The 26,357-nt window shown below is 42.4% G+C and overlaps 1 protein-coding gene across 2 annotated transcripts in view; it reads right to left on the bottom strand.

The window, feature by feature from the left end:
* Nucleotides 1–3,243: 3,243 nt before the first annotated feature.
* Nucleotides 3,244–26,357, bottom strand: part of pex2 (peroxisomal biogenesis factor 2) — a 38,273-nt gene continuing 15,159 nt past the window's right edge. For both annotated transcript variants that reach the window (XM_070875179.1, XM_070875169.1), the window contains exon 2: nt 3,244–6,380. In XM_070875179.1, coding sequence (XP_070731280.1) covers nt 5,455–6,363 — 909 coding nt within the window. In that variant the 5' untranslated portion in view covers nt 6,364–6,380 and the 3' untranslated portion in view covers nt 3,244–5,454. The remainder of the gene's footprint in view (nt 6,381–26,357) is intronic.

Below are 26,357 nucleotides of genomic sequence, written 5' to 3'. Positions count from 1 at the left end.
CACACTAATAATGTCACCCCCATCCACATCCTTAGCTACTTTATGAACAAATCAGATTAAACTGGCCAGTTATAACTTTCCGGTTTTGCAAGTCCCTGCTGACTCATGCCAATTAGTTTAAATAAGGGCCTTATTTTACAGGCATTTTCAAAAGAACTCTTTTCCCTTATTATGAACCAATGGTAATTTTGATTATTATATAGCTAAAAAGCAGTTTTAACACATCCTTATTGAAAAAAGCCAGATTGCACACTGAAATATGGAAGAATGGAAATTATCAAAACACAGTGCTGCATAATCTTTTGATAATACAAATTATATTCAGCTATCTAATATATATATGGGAGCATATTGATTGTAGTATATTGCGAATAAGGTTTTTTTCAATTTCTTCATTGGTTAAATCTCCTTTCTAATTGGTTATTTTATACTTTTGTTAGTCACCAATCATATTTCACAAAATATTACAGCACACAATGTTATGTCCTAAACATAAACTATGATATAGTAAAGATTAAAAATCCAAAAATTACCAAAGTTCCCCATGTCATCTAATCAATAAATGGATGAGATCAAAAGCTCTGCAGTATTGCTAAATCTAGTCGTGAATGGTGGTGGACAATTAAATAACTAACTAGAGGAAGAGGTTCCATGAATATCCTCATCCTCAATGATGGCGGAGCTCTGCATGCAAGTGCAAAAGACAAGGCTGAAGCGTTTGCAACCATCTTCAGCCAGAAATGCTGAGTGGATAATCCATATCACCCTCCTCCTGAGGTCCCCACCATCACAGAATCCAGTCTTCAGCAAATTCGATTCATCCCAGGTGATATCAAGAAGCGGCTGAGCACTGGATACAGCAAAGAGCCCCAACAAAATCCCAGCTGCCGTGCTGAAGACTTGTGCTCCAGAACTAGCCGTGCCTCTAGCCAAACTCTTCCATTACAGCTACAACACTGGCATTTACCTGACAATGTGGAAAACTGCCCAGGTATGTCCGGTCCACAAAAAACAAGACAAATCCAATCCGGCCAATTACCGCCCCATCAGTCTACTCTAAATCATCAGCAAAGTGATGGAAGGTGTCATCAACTGTGCTATCAAGCAGCACTTACTCACCAATAACCTACACACTGATGCTCAGTTTGGGTTCTGCCAGAACCACTTGGCTCCAGACTATATTACAGCCTTGGTCCAAACATGGACAAAAGAGCTGAATTCCAGAGGTGAGGTGAGAGTGACTGCCCCTGATATCAAGGCAGCATTTGACCGAGTGTGGCATCAAGGAGCCCGAGTAAAATTGAAGGCAATGGGAATCGGGGGGCGGGGGGTAAACGGGAACTCTCCACTGGCTGGAGTCATATCTAGCACAAAGGAAGACGGTTGGGGTTGTTGGGGGTCAATCATCACAGCCCCAGGACATTGTTGCAGGAGTTCCTCAAGGAAGTGTCATAGAATGGTTACAGCACGGAAGGCCATTCGACCAGTCGAGCTTGTGCCGACTCTCAGCTAGTCCCACTTCTCTGTCCTTTCCCTGTAGCCCTGCAAATTGTTTTCCAAGGCCCAACCATCTTCAGCTGCTTCATCAATGACCTTCCCTCTATCATAAGGTCAGAAGTGGGAATGTTGGCTGATGATTCAGTTCCATTCGTAATTCCACAGAAAATGAAGCAAGTCCATGCCTAAATGTAGCAAGACCTGGATGACATTTAGACTTGGGCTGAGAAGTGGCAAGTAACATTCGCGCCACAGAAGTGCCAGGCAATGACCATCTCCAACAAGCGAGAGTCTAACCATCTCCCCTTGATATTCAATGGCATTACCATTGCTGAATCCCCCACCATTAATATCCTGGGGGTCACCATTGACCAGAAACTTAGCTGGACCAGCCAGATAAATACTGTGGCAACAAGAGCGGGTCAGAGGCTGGGTATTCTGCAGCGAGTGTCTCACCTCCTGACTCCCCAAAGCCCTTCCACCATCTACAAGGCACAAGTCAGGAGTGCGATGGAATACTCTCATTTCCCTGGATGAGTGCAGCTCCAACACAAGATGCTAGACACCATCCAGGACAAAGCGGCCTGCTTGATTGGCACCCCATTCACCACCTTCAACATTCACTTCCTCTCCCACCGGCACACCGTGGCTGCAGTGTGTACCATCTACAGGGGATCTTCAAACCTCTGGCTGTGCATACTAGACACTGCAAACATTGGCATTCAAACAGCAGCAGTGGTGGCCAAGTCTCCCACATGTCCAAATGTTCTTCGTCCAAAAAGCACAAAGCGCTTCACATGCTGTATCAGTCTCACTTCAGCACTGCAGCCTATCAATGTGTTCACTATCCTCACACCCACCCACGGGATAAACTAAGCCTTCAAGGGAAAACTATAAGACCTGATAAGAAGCAAAGCTCAGTACAGGTAACACATATGGAACACTATGTTAGACATCGCAAAAGTACCCATGAGAAACGTCATGGAAAGCCTAATAATGTTCCAATAAAATATACACTGCCTTTTCTTTTTGGCAGCATGGATGATTTAGATCTATCAATCCAATATACACTTCTTTCCCCAATCAATTTAGAAAAAACCTAATTTTCACAGTAAAAAGGAAAAAGTGAAGCATAATGAATGGAATAAAATAATGAATTATTACAGAGGTTATATTGTTACATCCAGGTTTATCTGCTGGACACCATCTACATGTAGCAGGATCAGCACAGAAAGGTAAATTGATGAGTGAAGGAATAAAGAAATGACAGGCTGATTACCTTTTGATTATTTTGTAAAACTGATGAGACAGCAGATGGTATTCTGTTGCATTAAAAGACTGAGCACAGCATTTTTCTTCTCTCACATTCCTCATATTGGACCTGTGCGTTAGCTTCCCCCTCCCCCAACTCGATTCAGTAAGATTGGAAATTACTGAATATCTGCAATCAAATTTGTTTACTCTGGAAAACTGATTAATCACTTACTGTCAGTGACTGGAAGGAAAAGCTGTTATTTATGCCCTTATATAATGACATTTTAGGTGATACACTTTCTGGAATGTATAACTCAAAGCAGGAGCAGCCACAATAGTGTTCTGGGATGACAATAAGTGAAAGGAATGATTCAAACTATTAAATGAAAGGATGTACAAATGTTTGGAGAATCTATTCTATTTCTTTTGCAGGACTTTATACAAAGTGTTTACATATTTTCTTTCAAAATAATGAATACACTAAACTTAATATAGTAGGCATTTGTATGAATCACCATTTTATTAATTCAAACAGATACAATAGCTGTTAATACTCTACTAAAATGAGTATTCCATCTTCCCTGGATTAAAAAAAAAATCAATTCGCTTTTTTTCCTGAAACCCTCCACCCCAAAGTTTAGAACAGGCAGTGATCAATATAAGAAAAAAATTAAGTGCAATACTCTGCCACCTCAATAAAATTAGTCAGTCTGCTGCCACATAAACCAACCATTTCTGTCATATGTTTAACAGAATCACACAAGATCACACCCAAATACTGCTGTAGCAAAAAAATGGTAGACCTTTAATTTACCACAGAACTATGCAGAAATGTAATTTAAAAATTTAGAGTTTGGTATTCAAAATAACATAAGAACTTTGAAGATTACATAGAATCTATGCATCAAAGGTCCAAGTTGATACTAGAATATTATGGAAGTATGTTTGACAGCTACGTGCAAAGTTTAGTAAATTCTGGACCAGTTTAGTAACCGAGTAATATTGTACTGAGCTTTTGATAGAGAACAATTGTGAATCATACTAAAATAAAGTATTTAACTGATTTCAGCTTGGGTTTAGGGAACACTATTGAAATTTGTAGATGATATAAATATAGGGAGCATTGTTAACAGTGAAAAATATTGGAAGTGATTTTGGGAGGATATAGATTAATAGATGGGCTTAATGATGTTGGATTAAATTTAATGTGAAGAAATGTGAGAGGTTATATTTTGAGATGGAGAATAAGGAAATAAAAAAAATACCAAATAGTAAAACTTTAACAGCAGATAGACTTAGAGGTTCAACTAAATCTTTAGAAGTAGGAGGACAAGTTGATAAAGCTGTAAAAACATAAAAAGCAGATTCGAGTTTCTAGGTTTTGTAAAAAGGAGCATAGAATACAAAACCTACCCAAACGTTTGAATATTCTGCAGCTAGAATAATGTTTAATGTTGGGTGCCTTAAATTATGAAAGATGTCAAGGCTTGGAGAGGGTACAGGAGTAGTAGTCAGATAAATACTAGGAAATGAGAGGGTTTAGTTGTAAGGATTAACTAGAAATTTTAACGAGGAGACTAAAATCACAAAAAAAAATCCCAAAGGGAGCGGCTAGGAGAATTTTTTTTTAATGCAGGTTTGCCAGGACATGAATTACCTCACCAGAAATCATGGTAGATGCAGAATCCATAATAGCTTTTAAAGGGAAGTGGATAAATATTTGAAAAATAATATTTTTAGAAGGATATGGGGAAAAATGATAGCTCTTTGAGGCTCAGGGCAGGAACAATGGCTGAGTAGTCTACTCTGCTGTAAAATGCTATGAAAATTAATAGTCATTCGTGGCTTGTTCTCTTCCATATGAAGCAGATGGGCAAATAGTAGTAAAAGCTTCTTCAACCAGTTTTAATGATTTTCTATCATCACTGCACTGCAGGACTCAGGATAATGAAGAGTCAATTTTTTAAAGCAAATAAGTTGGGGGCAGGACAGCTAAATAGAGAGTATATTGGGGACTTAATTCAAGAATTTCTATATGCTGCAGACGAAATTCTGTAGATAGGGGATCTCAAGTTAATCAAAACAAATGACTATGCTTCAGTAATGCAACAAAGTATTAATAAAATAGTCATTTAGCAATGAAATTAAGTTAAATTTCATCCATCTACTTATGTAGTGAGATTAGATATCTAAAACACAAAACAACACATACTGTAATCACTATTAAAGGAACATTGATGATACAAATTGGTCTTAACAGAGATAGAAAAACACATGAATGATGTGTAAATGATTTCTACAGTGAATTATTAAGAAATAATCTCTAGTTCTGCAGCCAAAAATGTATAAATGGTTGATTTGAATATCTTATTTAGAAAGAATTTACATTTATCATGGCCTCAGGATGTCTCAAAGGTTCCACAAATGACAAATAAAATAAACAACTAAATAATGTTTTTTTTTAATGGTAGGATTGTTTGAGGGGAGAAATTTGGCAAAGACACTGGGAGTACTTACTACCTGCTCTGCGAAAAGTAACATAGAATCTTTCATGTCCACCTAAGCAGGCAAATGTGGCCTCAGTTTAACCTCTTATCCAAAAGATAGCATCCCCAACAATTCAGCTGTCCTTCAATAATGCACTGAAATGTCAGCCCAGATTATGTGCTCAAATCCTAAAGTGGGGGTTTAGGCATATTTGCATCAGATTGGCTTGTGAACTTCAGGTGTCAAAGGTGCTAAATGTTGGACTTCACTGCTGCATTTTGGGCAAGTGAAGTAAGCATCAGACAGGTAATTACTTTGTATGCAGTAATAACAAAAAACATGTTTACAACCAATTGTGTGAGGCATTGTTGGCCAATCACCACAAAGAGCACATTCTTTACAGTGGATAGCTAGTGTGCCATCATTATCTCGGAGATGGCCTACTGGAAGGAACCACGATGAGACAACTGCTTTCATTTTTCTTGTATTAATCAGTGGCAGAAGAAATATAAGGAGTTCAGCAAAGCCGTGCCATAACAGTTCTCGATTCATGTATTCAAAGCCTACTTGACGAAAACCCTGAGCTCTGGAAAAAACTGCTCTGATTCCCAGGAGTCGTTCTGGAAATGTGGCAAACCTACCCTTCTGAAGGAAGCTGAGAAAATTCAGTAGTCCGGCCACTTTCAAAAGTCCAACTATAAAAGTAATGAAATATTTCATCTTGTGAATAGTTGACTCTGGAGAACGATTACTGAATAAATCATGGGCTCTCTCTTGCAGCCATTTCCCCCCAATGGTGCATAACGCATACCATAACTTCTGATGTTTACTCATTGGCTGGTACTTCTGTCCCTGAGATAAGTCATTTTTATATCTGATGTTCAGAAGTGTCTGGCCAATTGTTGCATTTTGTGAATAGACTGTAAATCTCCATAACAAAAGTTGCAGAAAGGCTTTCAGTTCTGGTTCAAAGTATGTTAACAAGCCAGGTTTGAAACACTGAAAACACTGGGCAAACTGGGACCACACAAGCTGTTCTAAGGCTCTGTCCAGTTCAAAAGCATCCAGCTGGCTTATTCTTAATACTGGAGTTGGGGTATTTAAGCTGTCTTCTTTGGAATCCATGTTGCTACCAATGGCATCTAGAGGAAAAAAAACAAACACATCAAAGAATTCAGTCTTTAATCTCATCTAAACTTGTATATCCTGAGACATAGCCAGGTTGGTCTACATTTTTGTTAAATGCAAAATACTATACAATCCCTGTGGGTTTAGCACTTGTGCAAATCTGCTTACATTCTCAATGTACTTTCTGCTCTCTCCAATCCTGAAGGTAACAGCTCAAGCATATAGTTCCATGGTACTACAAGTCCTCCAGAATGCTTCTCAGTTAATCATTTTCATGTGTACGCACGGGCAGTGAGGAGACTATTCAAACACAAGGATCTGAGAGGGTAGTAGAAAAATAGTAGACGAGCCAAGCCTGATCTTGCCGTCACCAGACATTCATATACTAGTTGAACTCAATAGATAGCAATCAAGAATTAGCAACCTGATTTTGTTCCCTCTTGCCTAGGCCAGAATGCTGAGGCCAAATGTAACATAACCACTGCCACCTCCTTTAAAAAAAACCTTTAATGATATATTTTTTAAAAAAAGAATAGCAACCAAAAAAAAACTATATTGCGTGCCCATTTTATTTGTTACACTAAAGTACATTTTAAAGATTCTCTGCATTACATATCAACTTAAATTCTACTTAAATATACAAAACTTCCAAAAACTATGCTTAGTTATAATATTATAGTAAAAGTGTTGGTGTGACTCCTGAACAAGCAACATTCCACAGGAAAAAGCACTAAATAAAAGGCCACTTAACCATCTGGGAAAGGTCCTGCAATGTATGATCAACATTGTTATGGACATTTTAGGGCCGAAATTGCTCCGCACTGGGTTTGAGGCAGTCAGTTAAAATTATCTGGGTTTTTGTGCCAGCACGGAATTGGCCGCTGTGAGTGAAAAATATATTGGTTGTGGTAACGGGGCATTTGTGGGGCGCAATGCTCACCACCGCACTCAGCACATCAGCGCCGCGCTGATGACGTCAGCACGATGCGGACATGCCACATCTGACTGATGTGTCACAACGCCCCACCTCTTCTTTTAAAGGGGAGGACAGCTGTGAGCTCTGCAGCCACTTTACTGGTGCCCACTGGGCCACCAGGGAGGGTGTTGGACTGAAAAGTCAGCTGACAGAAAATTTTGGCGGCAGCCGCACTACCACCTCCCTTTTAAGGGCGCCCCAGCCACCAAGCTTCTTGTCCCGAGAAGCCGTCGGTGGATTTGCCCAGTGTCGACCGCGTGTCCTGCGGCGCGATAAGAGGATGGCGCACACTGTGATGACGTCATTGCCATGCGTGCACTGTGCCGGTGCGCTAATCACAGTGCGCAGTGCAAACCACTTTCTGTCGCGTAGAGTCGCGGGTGCAATTCCTGGGGGGGAAGGGGGAGGGGCGGCACTCTGCTGCTGCACCTCGACAAAAACCCTTTAGCACCCCATTAGTGCATCCCAAAGGCGCTAACGGGCCTTTGAGTGGGGCAATTTCAGCCCCTTTAAGTCATCACATAAATGAAAGAAACGGCTAGATTTTGGGCCTTTTGGATTTCGGAGCGGTGGGGCGTTAAAGTTAGCGCCTGAAAATAGTTTGCACTTTTGACTGCAAGCTTTGGTGAAAAAGTAAGTTGGCAGAGCGTTGCCGTTAAGTCAAGCATTGCACAACAGGCTTTGTGTGCCCGAGCCGAAATGTGTGTCGATAAAGGAGGTGGCCATTTTGTGCATGCGCAGTTGGAATTTTTTTGGGTTTCCCGGTAGCAAACACTAATTGCAGGGCGCGCGAGCTTCTTGCACGCAGGCGCATATAAACCACCCCATTTCAGTCATTTTTTCAGAGATGGAGGCGCAGGAGCAAAGGCAACATTGCCAGGCACTTCACAAATGAGGTGAGTAAGGCGTTGGTGAGCGCGGTGGAGAGGAGGTGGTCCTCCATATTTGCTTGAAAACAGGAGAGAGTGGTCTGCCTCCCCCAGCAAGATGGAGGAAGCAAACCACTCTCACCCGTTTTCAAGCAAATATGGAGGGAGATAGCTCAGGAGCTGTCCGCTTTAGACACTATGGCCAGAGCTGCCACACAGTGCCGTAAAAGTTCAACGACCTTACCAGTATCGTCAGGTTGAGTACTATTTGCATTTATACATGCCTCCATCACTTCGAACACGAATCTTACAGACTATGTGAAGTTTTTAATGCATATGGTCGCTCTCAACAGTCTGTGGGGGGCTCTCACAATGCAGAGATTACTTATAGCCCCCATGTTAGATCCCTCTGGCTCCCTAACTATTCCTCTCGAAGCATATGGAACATCTAAACAGCTTGCATGGAAGCCACCAGAACACAGTTTTCCCTATTGTACAATGGTAGGCATAAGTGTCACAACAGCAGAGACCCTTTCTGAACCCTTCCTAATTTTCTCTTTGCAGTCGAAGTACTTCCATAACAGAAGGGTGCAGTTGCAAACAGGCGGAGGGCTGCCCCAACTCTTGCCACTAAATGCTGTTGAGGAATGGGTGTCGGCCCTCATAGGTGTACCAGCACAGACAGTTGCTGAGGGCGATGCTGTCCCCTTTGGGTACTGAGGGTATGTAAATGTATAGAGCGAATGAAGAGAATGTATTGAAACATATAATGAAGTGGCGGCGGACCTTCAAATAACCATGTGCAATGCCACCTCCCTCCTATCACCCTGCCCCCTCCCCTGCTGCTAACCGCACGTCTGTTTTGTGCTTGCAGATGACCAGCCACAATCGCAGCAGACTTCCAGGGAGCCCTCCACATCTGGCCATGGGGGACACAATGAGGGAGGGTGAGAGAGACTTCTGCCGGAGCCACACAGTTCACCAGTAGTCCCATCTGGACTAACGACATCTGGGGGCAAGATGGATTTAGAAACATAGAAAATAGGTGCAGGAGTAGGCCATTCAGCCCTTTGAGCCTACACCATCATTCAATATGATCATGGCTGATCATGCAACTTCAGTACCCCATTCCTGCTTTCTCTTCATACCCCTTTGATCCCTTTAGCCATAAGGGCCACATCTAACTCCCTTTTGAATATATCCAACGAACTGGCCCCAACAACTTTCTGTGGTAGAGAATTTCACAGGTTCACAATTCTCTGAGTGAAGAAGTTTTTCCTCATCTCGGTCCTAAATGGCTTACCAGTTATCCTTAGACTATGACCCCTGGTTCTGGACTTCCCCAACATCGGGAACATTCTTCCTGCATTTAACCTGTCCAATCCCGTCAGAATTTTATATGTTTCTATGAGATTCCCTCTCAATTTTCTAAATTCCAGTGAATATAAGCCTAGTCGATCCAGTCTTTCTTCATATGTCACTCCTGCCATCCCGGGGATTAGTCTGGTGAACCTTCGCTGCACTCCCTCAATAGCAAGAATGTCCTTCCTCAGATTAGGAGGGCAAAACTGTGCACAATATTCAAGGTGTGGCCTCAACAAGGCCCTGTACAACTGCAGTAAGACCTCCCTGCTCCCATACTCAAATCCTCTCGCTATGAAGGCCAACATGCCATTGCCTTCTTCACCGCCTGCTGTACCTGCATGTCAACTTTCAATGACTGATGTACCATGACACCCAGGTCTCGTTGCATCGTCCCTTTTCCTAATCTGTCACCATTCAGATAATATTCTGCCTTCCTGTTTTTGCCACCAAAGTGAATAACCTCACATTTATCGACATTATACTGTATCTGCCATGCATTTGTCCATTCACCTAATCTGTCCAAGTCACCCTGCAGCCTCTTAACATCCTCCTCACAGCTCACACTGCCACCCAGCTTAGTGTCAACTGCAAACTTGGAGATATTACATTCAATTCCTTCGTCTAAATCATTAATATATATTCTAATAGCTGGGGTCCCAGCACTGAACCTTGCGGTATCCCACTAGTCACTGCCTGCCATTCTGAAAAGGACCCGTTTATTCCTATTCTTTACTTCCTGTCTGCCAACCAGTTCTCTATCCACATCAATACATTACCCCCAATACCATGTGCTTTAATTTTGCACACTAATCTCTTGTGTGAGACCCTGCCAAAAGCCTTTTGAAAGTCCAAATACACCACATCCACTGGTTCTCCCTTGTCCACTCTACCAGTTACATCCTCAAAAAATTCTAGAAAATTTGTCAAGCATGATTTCCCTTTCATAAATCCACGCTGACTTGGACCGATCCGGTCACTGCTTTCCAAATGCGCTGCTATTTCATCTTTAATAATTGATTCCAACATTTTCCCCACTACCGAAGTCAGGCTAACCGGTCTATAATTCCCTATTTTCTCTCTCCCTCCTTTTTAAAAAAAAAATGGGGTTACATTAGCTACCCTATAATCCATAGGAACTGATCCAGGGGATTTCCCGAGCTTTGAGGAGTTGGAGGCTCCTGGCCCCTGTCGCGTATAGCAACGCACTGCCAGAGGGGCATCTCGCAGGCGATCTCTCCGGAGGGGGAGTCGACAAAGTTGGTCTGCTGAACCACAGGCAGACATGGAACTGGACTTGGTGGAAATGTCCAGGGAAACCACAGGAATGCACCGTGAGCTTATGGATGTATTGGTACGGATCCTTGAGAGCATCAACAAGCTTAATGCGACTGTTGCAGAGGCAGCATCGCAGATTGTCAGTGCGACTCGGGTGTCCAGCGAGGCCATCATTGCTCACACACAGAGGCTGGTGGCTTCGAGCAGCGACGGTGATGTTCAAAAGTGTGTGGCGCGTGCACTTGATCACATCGCAAACTCTGGCGCATCGCAGGCACAAGCTCTGCTTCAGTTTGGTCAAGTGATGCAGTCCATGTCTGCTACCATACTCTCTGCGTTCACCACTGTGCAATGGGGAAGGGATGGTGCCGGAGCAGACCAGCAAGTTATGGAGACACATCGTGCTTGGGATGTTCAGGCCCAGCCCCATTGGAGAGTTAGTGGCTCCCAGGAAATGAAAGGTGCTCTCCTTCCTCAGAATGACAGCATTCCGGCTCCCACCACTCAGTCGCCAACCATGCATCATACACGGTTGACACCCCAGCCACCAGAGACTGTTCCCTCTGATGAAGCCGGGCGTTCCAGGCCAAAAGCCTGTCCAGGACATCCTCAGACATAGTCTGCATTGTCTGTCCCCCCAACACAGCAGCCCTCTAGCAGCCTTGCTGTGCGCACTGAGGTCTCATTGAGGAGCAGCAGGTGTGGGAGGGCGTTAAAGGGAAGCGGCTCCCAAAGTCTGAATAACAGCCATTAAGGCCTGGCACAAGTTGTTACTAATGGTTCTATATATCATTTTCAAAATTGCTGCAAGTTCTCTGAAATGTTGAATAGTGTTGCTGCAGGAAGCACTTTACAGTCTCGTTACAGATTTGTTCACTGCAGGAAGCAGTTTTGTACTTTACACTTTGTTCATTACAAGAAGCAGTTTTATATTTTACAGTTTATTTGCTGCAGGAAGTAGTTGCCTCTTTTTTGCCTCTTAGATTAGCCATTGTATAGTTTGGGTTTTTTGGGGGCGGGAGCAGATTGTTATTAATTAGTCTGTCTAAAAATGTTTGTTTCATCTTTGCCATTTTTGTTGTGTCTCATTGCAGAATTAAATGCAGATTCGGCAGCATGGTGACATACAGTAGCGACTCATCGATGCAACCCCATCTTCCCCATTCGAGCCGACGACATAAGGCTCTTGCTGTGGCCACATCTCCACGCAGCCTCCCTTGTGGTTGTGGTCTACCTGCAATGGCTTATTTGCCAAGCTCCTCTTCCTCATCCTCAAGATGGTCTTGCACTTCTCATGATGGCCAAGTTGTGCAGCATACAGCACAGGACAATGAATTAGGAGACCTGTTGAGGGGAGTATTGAAGGCTGCCTCCAGAGCGGTCCAGGCATCGGAATCGCTGCTTGAGCACACCAATTGTCTGTTCGATGATGTTGCGGGTGGCTACATGGCTTTCATTACAACGCCGCTTGGCTTCTGTGGCAAGGTTCCAGAGAGGGGCCATGAGCCAGTTGACCAGGCCGTATCCTTTGTCCCTGATCAGCCAGCTCTGACCCTGTCTTTGGCACTGAAACATTCTTGAGACACTGCTCTCATGCAGGATGAAAGCAGCATGTGAGCTCCCTGGATAGCGGGCATTCACTGTGAGGATGCGCTGTGTGTGGTCTTCAGCTGCTTCATCAATGATCTTCCCTCCATCATCAGGTTAGAAGTGGGGATGTTCGCTGATGACTGCACAGTGTTCAGTTCCATTCGCAACTTCTCAGATAATGAAGCAGTTGGTGCCCACATGCAGCAAGACCTGGATGACATTCAGGCTTGTGCTGATAAGTGGCAAGTAACATGCACACCACACAAGTGGCAGGCAATGACTATCGTCAACAAGTGAGAGTCTAACCACAGTCCCTTGAAATTCAACGACTGTACCATCATCGAGTTCCCCACCATCAACATCCTGGGGCTCACCACTGACCACAAACTTAACTGAACCAGCCACATAAATATGTGGCTATAAGAGCAGGTTAGAGGCTGGGTATTCTGCACCGAGCATCTCACCTCCTGATAACAGTGTTGTATCTACTTGTTCTGTCCTGTAAATTAAAGAAAAGGATGATGGAGGGGAATCTGGAAGGGTTATTAAAGTAAACCCAGGCCGAAGTATCTGCAAAAAGGTATAAACCGAAGTCAGATTAAGGCCAAACATAATTTTGTTGTAAGAAACACTGTTGTGTTGTAAAAACATTGGGTTTTTGTGTGTAAAAAGGAATGTAATGGAGAGATTTGACTGAAGGCTGCAATCACCCAAAACGCTTGTGGAAAAGAAGACGCCACCCAGAGTAATATCTCCGAGTTTATTATAAGAGACATTAAAAAAAAGAGGGCGTGTAAGGGTACACCTATTTTTCTTGGAACAAGGCACAGGAAGAGGCCACGAACAAACTATTTTAAAGTAAAAACTTTTGGACTACCTGGGAGGGATTACCTGAGGCAAGTGGTGACTCATCACCCATTAAAAGCAATCACTGTGGTCAAGGACTAAATTTGGTTATGCATACAGACAAAGAGATTGATACTATCCATCCGAGGAGCCCCAGAGTTGATTGGTTGCGGGAGGTAAAACAGTTCACCCCAGAGACAACAAGTCTGCAAGAAACCAACCCTACGAACTGCACATTTTTGGATATCATGGCAATAAGGATAAGGAGTTAGCTTTTGTACTGCCGATTCCGTGTGCAAATTAGTAGCCATTCCAACTCATCACCACAGCCAATTAAACAAATTACCACATCGATCCAGACGCATTAATCGGACCCCGGCCCAGCGGGAAACTTATTCACACTATGGATATAAATATACGAACACAGAAACACATGGAACGACGAAGAAGGACAAACAGAGAGACAGAAGGACATGAAGGGAACAGCACTGCAGAGAACGGACAGAAGAAGAACCAACCAGTCAGGGAATCAACGACCACGAACCTACAATAGCTACAGCCAGGGATGGTGATTGTGTGTCTTAAGTCAATTTCTCTCAGAAGTCTAGTCCTGTAGTTTTAGTCGGTTTTTGTTGCGTAATAAAACTGACACTGGGTTAAGCCTAAATTTTGTGCCACGTGTTGTCCTTTCCCACTATAAGTTCTGAGGTCTAAGAATCAGGGTAGAGTGAAAAACAAACACCCTACAACCGGTTCATGAAAGCGGCTCATCACCACCATCTCAAGGGCAATTAGGGATGGGCAGTAAATGCTGGTCTTGCCAGCAACACCCACATCCCAGGAACAAATAAAAAAAAGTGATAATGATCTGATAATGTTTTTCAGTGATGCTGAGTGAGGGATAAATATTGGGCAGGATACCGGGGATAACTTCCCTGCTCTTCTTTAAAATAGTGTCATGGGATCTTTTATGCCCACCTGAGAGAACAGACAGGGCCTCGGTTTAATGTCTCATCCGAAAGATGGCACCAATAGTTCATCACTCCCTCAGTACTGCACTGGAGTGTCAGCCTAAATTTTTGTGCTCTGGAGTGGGACTCGAACCCACAACCTTCTGACTCAGAGATGAGGATGCTATCAACTGTAGTCATGGCTGACACAAATGAGATTAAAAAATATGTATTTTGGGATAAAGATAAGCAGCCACTTTAGATGGGAGGATGACAGCAAATTGCTAATTCACATCATGCCATGTGTGGATTCAAAATACGAATTAGAGCTCCAGTTGCATTAGAAATGATTACATCTCTTTATGGGAAAGTAATTTAGAAATAATTGGATCAGTATAATTCTGCTCATTAATGATGCAACTATTTTATATTAAAAAAAGTTCAAAACGCACTGTTGTAAGTGGTTGTCAAACTGCAAAATGCTCAAACTAGCATGACATATATTTAAAAGAACAGAATATCTATAATGAAAGGTCACATGAAATTTAAAATCATCCGAATAAGCTATCGTGTTCTAAAGCTGCACATCGATACCTGTGGATTTATCGCAGAACATAACAATGTGGTCAAAGGAAGCAGTGTCAAATTTAACTGGAGTATGATTGGCTTTAAGAAAATGTAATCAAGGCTAGAGAAAGAAGGTACTGAAAATCTCTGATTAAACCTTGTGGAAATTATTTGGTACTCAAAGCCATTTTAAACAACTGATAATTCAAGATGAGTCATAACAAAAAGTAAAATAAAAATATCGGATTAATATCTAGATTTTATTTATCATGGTACATTTATATAAAATTTAAAAAAGATGATACACTGAAAATTACTGCACATAAATGCCTTGCACTGTTGTACAGAAATATTTATTTTGGTAGGAGTCAGATGCTAATAGCATTGTATCTGATTCCCACTGAAGTAAATCCCCGTGATATAGTAATTTAGATTCCAACATTGGACAGTTGAATATTTAATTACTTAATTTAAGACATTTTCTTTACTGTATGTTCTTGATACAAATGCTTCAAAAGGAATATTCTTGGTACACCATGCACCATAGGATGCAGTTGTAGATCAAAATAATTTATACCATAATAACACAACAGTGATTGTACTTGAAAAGTAATTACAGGTTGAACCTCTCTGGTCTGGGACTCTGGTCCTGAAACATCCGTGGTACCTCCGATAGTGCAGCAGTCCCTTTACTGTACTGAAAGCCAGCCTAGATTATATGCGCAAGTGTCTGGAACTTCTGAGTCAGAGGTAAGTGTGATATATTCAGAGAGCACAAGCACATACAGCTCCTAACATGGCAGGCAGCTCTCTCGGAAACCTCCGTAAATCTGCCTGGTTCTGTTTATTATTAACCCTGCACTTGCAGTACACAATACATCCACACCCACAGTGTGGAGCTACAAACATTACACTTCTCCCTCCTTAATGAAGAAGTTATTATAACAAACATCATATATAACTTTCATGTTTATACATAACACAGGATATAAAGTTATTTTTTTCCATATTTACAAATTTAACTTTACCACTTGTTTTCTGTTTCGAAGAGGATACCCTTCGCTCTAGAACAGAACCTTCCAAACACGGTGTCGATTTCAAGCTCATTCGAGGCTCATCGTGAGGAACGTTTTCCTCCACGGAATTTCCTTGATTTTCATTTGAACTCACTCTAACTTCAGGCTCTTTGTTTTCCTGACTCGGACTCAGACTTTCATTCTGATTCTCTCCTGGATTTGTTTCCAGTACATTGGATTTAGGATTTGCTACTGGTGTATCAAAACTATCTGATGAGTCAGAAATAATTGAATCATTCCCACCTTCAACTCCTTCCATGTCTGTAGGTAAAATATGATCAACCTAACCTGTCCATTATCAAACATCTTTACCAAATATGTGCGAGGACCACATATCTTCACCACTCTTCCTGGTAAACACGATAATCATTTATGGTGATTGTTCTTCACTGTCACCTTCTGGTTTAATTTCACACTTCTCCCTTTTACTCTACCTCTATCATGATTCTCTTTCTATCTGAATTGTGTCTCTTCTACTGACTGTGCCAAATTTGGCTTTAACGACGAGAATCTGGTTCGTGGCTGTCATTTGAGAAACAACTCTGCTGGTGTTCTACGAGTAGTTGTATGAGAAGTATTTCGATATGTAATCAAAAAATTAGCCAATTTGTGATCCAATGACAACTGTCGTTTCCTTGGATTTGGATCTAACATTTGTTTTATGAGGGCACGTTTTACAATTTGTACAGTGCGCTCTGCTGCACCATTCGAAGCAGGATGGTATGGTGGAACCTTGGTATGTTACACACCATTTTTGCACGTGAACTGTGCAAATTCTTCTGAACAAAATTGTGGTCCATTATGCAAAACAATTTCTTCAGCGAGAACAAATTAAGAAAATAATCTTCATAAAATGTCCAATGTTTTACTTGTTGTTATTTTCCACATTGGGAACACCTCAACCCACTTCGAATGGCTATAGAAACATAGAAAATAGGTGCAGGAGCAGGCCATTCAGCCCTTCTAGCCTGCACCGCCATTCAATGAGTTCATGGCTGAACATGAAACTTCAGTACCCCCTTCCTGCTTTCTCGCCATAACCCTTGATCCCCCGAGTAGTAAGGACTTCATCTAACTCCCTTTTGAATATATTTAGTGAATTGGCCTGAACTACTTTCTGTGGTAGAGAATTCCACAGGTTCACCACTCTCTGGGTGAAGAAGTTTCTCCTCATCTCGGTCCTAAATGGCTTACCCCTTATCCTCAGACTGTGACCCCTGGTTCTGGAATTCCCCAACATTGGGAACATTCTTTCTGCATCTAACCTGTCTAAACCCGTCAGAATTTTAAACGTTTCTATGAGGTCCCCTCTCATTCTTCTGAACTCCAGTGAATACAAGCCCAGTTGATCCAATCTTTCTTGATAGGTCAGTCCCGCCATCCCGGGAATCAGTCTAGTGAACCTTCGCTGCACTCCCTCAATAGCAAGAATGTCCTTCCTCAAGTTAGGAGACCAAAACTGTACACAATACTCCAGGTGTGGCCTCACCAAGGCCCTGTACAACTGTAGCAACACCTCCCTGCCCCTGTATTCAAATCCCCTCGCTATGAAGGCCAACATGCCATTTGCTTTCTTAACCGCCTGCTGTACCTGCATGCTAACCTTCAATGACTGATGTACCATGACACCCAGGTCTCTTTGCACCTGCCCTTTTCCTAATCTGTCACCATTCAGATAATAGTCTGTCTCTCTGTTTTTACCACCAAAGTGGATAACCTCACATTTATCCACATTATACTTCATCTGCCATGCATTTGCCCACTCACCTAACCTATCCAAGTCACTCTGCAGCCTAATAGCATCCTCCTCGCAGCTCACACTGCCACTATCAATCACAATGAACAATTGTTGTCCTTCTAACTCAGCAAAATCAATATGTAGCCTTTGCCACACCCTGGGAGGCCATTTCCATGGCTGTAATGGTACTGGTGGTGGTTGCTTGCTTACCGATTGACGTGTCGTACACTGACTCACAATGTACTCGATATCTTTATCAAGACTTGGCCACCATAATTAACTGCGTGTAAAACTCTTGGTCAAGCACATTCCCAGGTGCTGGTCATGGCGGTCTCCTAATAATTTGTACTTGAATTTATTTGGTATAACCACTCTTGCACCCCACATGATACAATCTTTATTGACTGACAATTCATTCCCACGAATGAAGAATGGATGTGTATCTTTGTCTGTTACCTGGTTTGCCCATCCATTTGCAATATACTCGTACACCTTTGACATCACTGGGTCACTTTTAGTTGCTCTACCAATCTCTTCAGCTGTGACTGGCAGTTCATCAATGTATGAAAAATAAAACACTTCTTCCCTATCGGGTGTAACTTATGATGGGGAAGGCAATCTAGACATTGCATCAGCATTACTGTAATCAGCTGATCGTCTGTATTCAATATCATATGTATATGCTGACAAAATCAAAGCCCATCTCTGCATTTGGGCTGCAGCTAATGTTGGAACTGGGGGACTTTGGATGGAGGATTGCTGTTCGGGGCTTATGGTCCGTAATGATGGCAAACTTACGACCACACAAGTATTTGTGAAACTTCTTGACCCCAAAAATTAATGCCAAAGCTTCCCTTTCAATTTGCGCATAATTACTCTCACTGGCACTGAGAGTGCGTGAAGCAAAAGCAATTGGTCTCTCCTCCACACTATGTGATACATGAGAGATCACTGCCCCAATTCCATACGGAGAGGCATCACATGCTAGCTTAATCTCCTTAGATATGTCATAGTGAACTAACATGGTGCTCTCTACCAATTTGCTTTTACACTCCTTGAATGCTGTATCATATTCTTTTGACCACTTCCAATGGACCTGTTTTTTCAAAAGTTCATTCGGTGGATGTTATACTGTAGCCAAATTTGGTAGGAACTTCCCATAATAGTTCAAAAGTCCCAAGAATGAACGAACTTCAGTGACATTCCTGGGAGTGGGTGCATTTCTAATTGCATCCAATTTTGCCATGGTTGGATGTAAACCATCTTTGTCTACTCTGTACCCTAAGTATTCTACTGAGTTTTTAAATAACTCACACTTACGAGCAGACACTCATACTCTGTGCTTCTCTAGCCGTTTGAGGACTTCATTCAATATATTAATGAATTTGCCTATTTGGTGCTGAAATTAGTATGTCATCCAAATAACATACTATCTCTTCAATACCTAGCAAAATCTTGTTCGTCACCCCATGGAATATGGCAGGGCAGAAGACACTCCAAACGGTAGCCTATTAAATTGATATAGGCCTAGATGAGTATTTATAGTCAAACATGACTGTAAATACGGAATTAACCAGACAAATCGCTCAATGAACTAAGAACGGCCATGCACCACCACCCACAGAATCTAGTTCAAGCTGTAAGTAGGCATTCGTAAGATCCAGTTTTGAGAAGATCTGACCACCTGTCAGTGTTGTGAACAAATCTTCTATATTCGGCAATGTATTGGGGACATTACTCTCTAGAATCTGGTTTACGGTTACTTTATAATCACCACACAATCTTACCTTACCATCGGACTTAGGTTGAACAACAATGGGTGTAGCCCAATTACATCGATCTATCTTACAAATAATGTTCTCAGTCTCTAGTCTTTTGAGTTCTTGCTCAACTTTCTCCTTGAGTGCATATGGTACGGAATGTGGCTTGTAGTAAACCGATCTAGCGTCCTTCTGTACCCTGACACTCGCCTTGAAGCCTTGGATCGGACTGCCCGTTTCGCAGAACACCTTCGGATACTTCTTGATAACCTCATCCGTTGATGAAAATCTTGCTTCCACACAGAAAATCTTACTCCAATGATTCAGTGAGCTCAACCAATTTCTTCCGAGTAAGGCAGGCATGTCTCCTTTCACTGCTATTAGAGGCAAGTTCTGAAATTTGATCTTTATATTTCACTGGTACGGTGATACAACCTACCACAGGAATTTTCTCTCCCGAGTAGCCTCGCAGCTCTATCTTGGATTTCTCCAGTTGGAAATCACGCAATTTGTCGCGGTACAGCGACTCCAGTACTACACTCACGGATGCACCCGTGTCAATTTCCATTGGTATCTTGAATCCCGCAACATCTATGTGGATTTTGATGCTTTCCGAATTGCTGACCGTTAACCTCGTGCTCCTGATGACGTGTAACTCTAACATCTCCTCGTCCTGTTGTTGTTCTCCCATGCTATGTAGTCTCTTGGGATTTCTACTCGTAGCTTTGAACGCTGGACTCATAGCTTTGAAAGCTGGTTTACCCTTCAGTCGGCATGCCTTCGCAAGATGCCCAGTCTTCCTGCAGAAGAAACACGCTGCCTTTACGTATGGACAACTTTGAGCAATGTGTTATCCCAGGCACCTATAGCACGACTTCGACGCTCTGTTAGAATTTCCAGTTTCTGAGACTTTGGGCCCCCACCATCTTATACTTTGAACCTGCAGGTGATTTACCTCGGTTGACTGATGACCGTAATTATTATTTAATTCTCGGGAATATTGTTCGGCCATGCCCATCGACCTTGCTGTCTGACAAGCAATCTCAAAAGTCAAGTCATCCGTCATCAATAACTTCCTTCAGATCGCATCATTTTTCACCCCACAAACAAAATGATCCCGTAATGCTCGGTTTTGAAAGTTTCCAAAATTACAGTGCATCGATAGCTTTTTTAATGCTACGATGTAATCACTGATACTTTCATCAGTTTTTTGATTCCGAATCCCGAAACGATAGCTTTCAGCAATTTCTAACGGTTTGGGGTTATAGTGCTGCTCCAGCTTCGTTAAAATCTCTTTAAGCGTTGTGTCCTTTGGCTCGTCAGGCACAAGCAGATTTACAAGGGTGTCATACAGTGCCGGACCTGCCTCCGATAAGAAGATCGCTCTCTTACGTTCCAACACAGCCCTGTTCTGGACTGCATTGTCTGGAACTTTGATGTTGTTATTTGCAGTGAAATAAATTTCTAGTCGATCCACATACGGTTTAAAACATTCCCGGTCGTGTCTATATTCCCCCAAATGTTCCATTACACCTGCCATTTTAATCTCTAGCTGTTTACACCGTGTGCTGTATTTTACCTCGGATTTGGCAGCTTTTTTCCAAAGACAGAAACTTCCAAAGTCTCTCTTGCGGCTGGCTGAATCCTTCAACAAAATTTAAGCTTTAAATCATCCTAAAAATCCCATCGTCGCCAAATGTGATATATTCACAGAGCACAAGCACACACAGCTCCTAACATGGCAGGCAGCTCTCTTGGAAATCGCCTGGTTCTTTTTATTATTATCCCTGCACTTGCAGTACACAATACGTCCACACCCACAGTGTGGAGCTACAAACATTACAGTAAGAGTGCTACCACTGAACCAATGCTGACACCCAATCAGGGACCAAAGGCGACCTCTGGTTCCAATCCACTGGTACTTACACCTCTGCATCTGCAAAGTTAGGCGGGTTACTTTACCATGAAAGGTTTAACTTTTCTCATGAAGAAGCAACTGAGTTGTGCCAGCTATCAAAAAGATTTGGGCATAGCTCGTAACAAAGACTACCAGCTTGTAAAGAAAGGGTTAATGAGACTGTCTTGAAGTCTAATCATGTTCACAAATTCCAACAGTGACAAAAGCATCTCCCTGACCACAAATAGGTTTACTATCTTACTATTTAAGATCACGAGCTCTATTTGCTGCCTAGTCTTGTAGACTCTTTCAATTCTAACCTCACACTTCTCTGAGGTGGCAGGCTGAGCAGATATTTCCAATCATTTGGTTGTGGACCGTTTCCCCCTTAAGAAACAATAGAGAGAGCAAAGGCATTTGCATGCTGTCATATGGAATACAACCCAGGTTTTAGAAGGGTGAAAATAGGTATCATCAAGGAAATACCAATCACGCGAGTCTTCCACTGCTTCTCAACCTGTGAGTAAAGAAACACTTGTAGGAGAAGGGAGGGATGAAAGGTACTGTGGTACTCCTCAACATACATGGTAAACTGCAGATGGTGTGAGAGAAAGGTGGCTGTAACAGGAAAACATTCTTATTAAAGGCGTATTGCTGCAAGGTACAACTGCCTCCTGCTACTCTGACAGTGCTGGAGAGATCATTGAATTTCTTCTGGCATTGAGTATCCATGCAAGGGTTGCAGGAGATGGCACTAACTGCCAAAGCCACCTCCTTCCATGGTTCTGTATCACACCCTTAGTGGATCACTTTCACTCGGCAGAAGTGCAGTTGCAGTGCTATTTTTGAGCTAAATCCATCACTGAAAAAATTCTAACCCTTATATATTTGAATAATGTTTCATCACATTTTACTTCATTTTTTGAAAAGAATACATTTAGCCAATTTTGAAACAGATTTGAAGATTTGTCTGCACAAAACAGAATGCTAATTTGTCAAATACTATTATTGTAGGACTTTATTTGTGTTTATATATTTGTATGTTATACGAACCACAATCTCTGTCTTTTAAATATAATTTACAACCAATATAAATTCTAATAACATATCACTGTGGGAATAGGAACTTCCCTTGATTTTTTTTCTTCAATGCAGTTATTGAGTAGTTTACAAATTATGAATTAATACATTTTATTTGGGAACATATTATTGACAGAAACCTATCAATACTAATGTGGCTATTGTCAGGAGCTTGTCAATATTAATGTAGTTATGATTTAGAGATCACACAGATGTAGGCAGGCAGAAAGACTTCTCCCACAGGCTTCTATCAATAGCTACATTTCTATTGACAAGCTCCCAGGACGTACCAGGAGATGTATTACCATCACAGTCTTCTGTCAATAACTTTTCCCTTAAAAAAAATTGGTGTCTAAATGTTCAAAGCTTCAAGCTTATGGAAAAGGTAGTTTCCTTTAAGCAATTTTTATGCCTACAGTCCACAAACACTACCAGTAACATCAACTGTCTTAAGTAGGGACAGTAAGCACTCCATTAGGTTATTGATAGTAATAAGCCAGGGATTAGATTGATTCCGAACTGTGTTAAAGGAACTACCCTGCCTAGGTATTGCCATTGTACTGTTCACTACTAAGTCTTGATTGTTTTTTTTTTACAAATCATTTTCTTCTTGCTTGGAAGGAGGGAAAGAAACAAAAAAGGTGCTTCCTTGATACCTTGAAAGTACACCAACTTGAAATATTACAAATATTGCTAGACTATATATAGACAAAAGAATCTTGGGAGTTGTAAGCGTTTTGAAAAGTCCAGATTCCGGCAGCAGACAGATTAAGGGTGGCGCAGATATTGCAATCATCATTTAAATTTTGTAGTTTTGCTTTGATGATGTTAACAGACTTGTTGGCTGGTTTATTTTTTATATTAGTTCTTGCTCGTCCCTAGTTGCCCTGAGGGCATTAAGAGCCAACCACACAGTGTGGGACTGGAGTCAAGTGTCAGTCAGAACAGGCAGGGTTGACAGGTTCTCTTTCTTGAAAGACATTAGATAGAATTGCATCATAAAACAGGCTGTTCAGCCCAACCAGTTTGTGTTGGTATTCATCTATACAAAGCACTGTGGGAGTACCATCACAACATAGACTGCAGCTCACCACCACAATAAATGCTGGCCTTGCCAGCGACGCCCACATCCCAGGAACGAATTAAAAAAGCATTAGTCCAAATCCCATATGGCTGCTCTCCTTCTTTATTTCCAATTCCTTCAAACACCGAACTAATCTATTCTTAAATACTGATATAAAGAAAGACTTGCATTTATATACCGCCTTTCATGACCTCAGGATGTCCCAAAACAGGCAATGAAGTGCTTTTAAAGTGTAGTCACTGCTGTCATCATCATAGACAGTCCCTCAAAATCAAGGAAGACTTGCTTCCACTCAAAGTGAGTTCTCAGGTGACTGAACAGTCCAATACAGGAATTACAGTCTGTGTCACAGGTTGGACAGACAGTTGTTTTAAGAAAGCGTGGGTGGGACTGGTTTGCCGCACGTTCCTTCCGCTGCTTGTTTTCTGCATGCTCTCGGCGCTCAGCGCTGTAATGTAGGAAACACAGCAGCCAATTTGCACACATCAAGTTCCCACAAACAGCAATGTGATAATGACCAGAAAATCTGTTTTTGTAACAACATAAGAATTGAAAGCTGGAGTAGATGTGTGATGAGAGGGTTGTCCTCGGAGGAGAGATTGAGCCGATACTTTCTGGAGTTTGAAAGAATAAGAGGTGATCTCATTGAAACATTTTGCGACTCCGGCCAAACCCGCAAAAGACTGTCATCTTGACATTCCACCTCAACACCCATCGCAAACCAAGCTTTGAAAGTCTCCTTTTGCGGTGCAGAGGTAAACCATGGCAAAAAACCCTCCTATTTAGGAATCACGCTTGATCGCACCATGTCATATAGATAACATCTCCAGAATCTTGGGAAGAAACTAAAGAGTAGGGTGAACTTAATCCAGAAATTCGCCAAATCCATATGGGGAGCAGACACTCAAACCCTCCGTACGGCAACACTCACCCTGGTGTACTCTGCAACGGAGTACTGCTCTCCGGCATGGCTATTAAGACCGCATCTCATTACAAGGACACCCTCAAAGCCTCCCTGATAAAGTGCAACATCCCCACTGGCACCTGGGAGTCCCTGGCCAAAGACGGCCCTGAGTGGAGGAAGTGCATCCGGGAGGGTGCTGAACACCTTGAGTCTCACTGCCGAGAGCATGCAGAACTCGAGCGCAGGCAGCGGAAAGAGCGTGCGGCAAACCTGTCCCACCCACCCTTTCCCTCAACAACTATCTGTCCCACCTGTGACAGGGACTGTGGTTCTTGTATTGGACTGTTCAGCCATCTAAGGACTCACTTTAAGAGTGGAAGCAAGTCTTCCTCGATTCCGAGGGACTGCCTATGATGATGATAAGTCGGCATGTCAAATCCGTTGATGTTCAGCTGAATTCTATTATGAGAATTATCACTGGTACGCTTTTATCGACACCAACACCGTGGCTCCCTGTGCTTGCAAACATCGCACCACCACACCTATGCCGCTAATATGCAGTTTCCAGAGAATACAACCACTACACAAGCAAAAGACATGCCGATCCAGGACGACTTGAACAACCTACCACCAACTTGTCTCAAATTTAGGTGGCCATTTTGGACCTTCGCCGAAGCTCTTCAGCGATCTCCCCTCAGCCTCGATGACCGATGGCGAAATGCTTGGAAGAACTGCGACATATGGAATGGATTCCTTATAGAGGACCCCACAAAACAACCTGTAGAATCAAACCTTCCTCGCAAACAGTGGACAACCATCAACCGCCTCAGGACTAGTCATGGTAGATGCTGCCACCTTCTCCATGTGACTGTGGAGCTCCTAATCAGACTCTGGAGCACATCATTGAGTACTGCCCTCAGAGGAAATTTGCAGGCAGGCTACAAGATATCCACGCTGTTACACCAGAAGCTTTGGCATGGATATCCAACTTGGATATTGACGTTTAATTTGCTTTACTACTACCATACGAAAGAAGAAGATTGAAACATATAAGATTCTGAGGGAGATTGATAGGGTAGATACTGAAAGGTTGTTTCCCCTGGCTGGAGAGTCTATAAACTAAGGGGCATAATCTCAGGATAAAGGATTGGCCATTTAAGACTGAGATGAAGATGAATTTCTTCACTCAGAGCGCTGTGAATTTTTAGAATTCTCTACCCCAAAGATCTGTGGATGCTGAGTCATTGCGTATATTCAAAGCTGAGAGATAGATAGATTTTTGGACTCTAGGGTAATCAAGGGATATGGGGATCGGGCAGGAAAGCGGAGTTGTGGTCAGAGATCAGCCATGATTTTATTGAATGGCAGAACAGATTCGAAGGGCCAAATAGCCTACTCCTGCTCCTAATTCTTATATTCTTATTCTAATTTACTTTTTATAAATTTTACAGAGCGAAATAAAGATTGGGACATACGCATATGATTAAGGTAAAAGCTGAAGTATCAAAAGCAAACTTTAAAAAAATTATTATATTAAAAACTTGTAATTCCTAATCATATTAATAGAAACATTTGACATTCCACAAATATAAAATTAGTTTTTCAGGGCCTGTCTCCTGCCCCCTCCTCCTCCGATGTCGTCCCAGCTGCTCCACCCAATCCCTGACCCTCGACGGTGCCCGGCGAGCTAGGTGAGCATCCGGCCAAGCATTCGGGCCCCCAGTGGCGTTCAGGCCTCTCCAGCGGCGACCAGATGTTCGGGCCCCCAACGGTGACCAGACCTCTCCCCAGCGGCTCTACGTCACAACGGCGTATGGGCCTCCTCCTCTTCTATGACAGCGGCTAGCCTTTCCCCCTCCTTCAGAGATGACTGGGCCTCTACTTTCCCCACAGTACTCCAGGTGTGGTCTAACCAGGGCTTTGTACAGCTGCAGAGGGCTGGCAGCACCCATGGAACAATACCAAAGGAAGTAACTTATTAACTTTCATTTTAAACTTTTAAACAACTTGGGAA

This window comes from Pristiophorus japonicus, chromosome 1 (genome assembly GCF_044704955.1).
Source record: "Pristiophorus japonicus isolate sPriJap1 chromosome 1, sPriJap1.hap1, whole genome shotgun sequence".
Taxonomy (NCBI): Eukaryota; Metazoa; Chordata; class Chondrichthyes; family Pristiophoridae; genus Pristiophorus; species Pristiophorus japonicus.
Note: the sequence above shows the minus strand (reverse complement) of the source record. Positions and strands in the feature narration are given on the sequence as shown.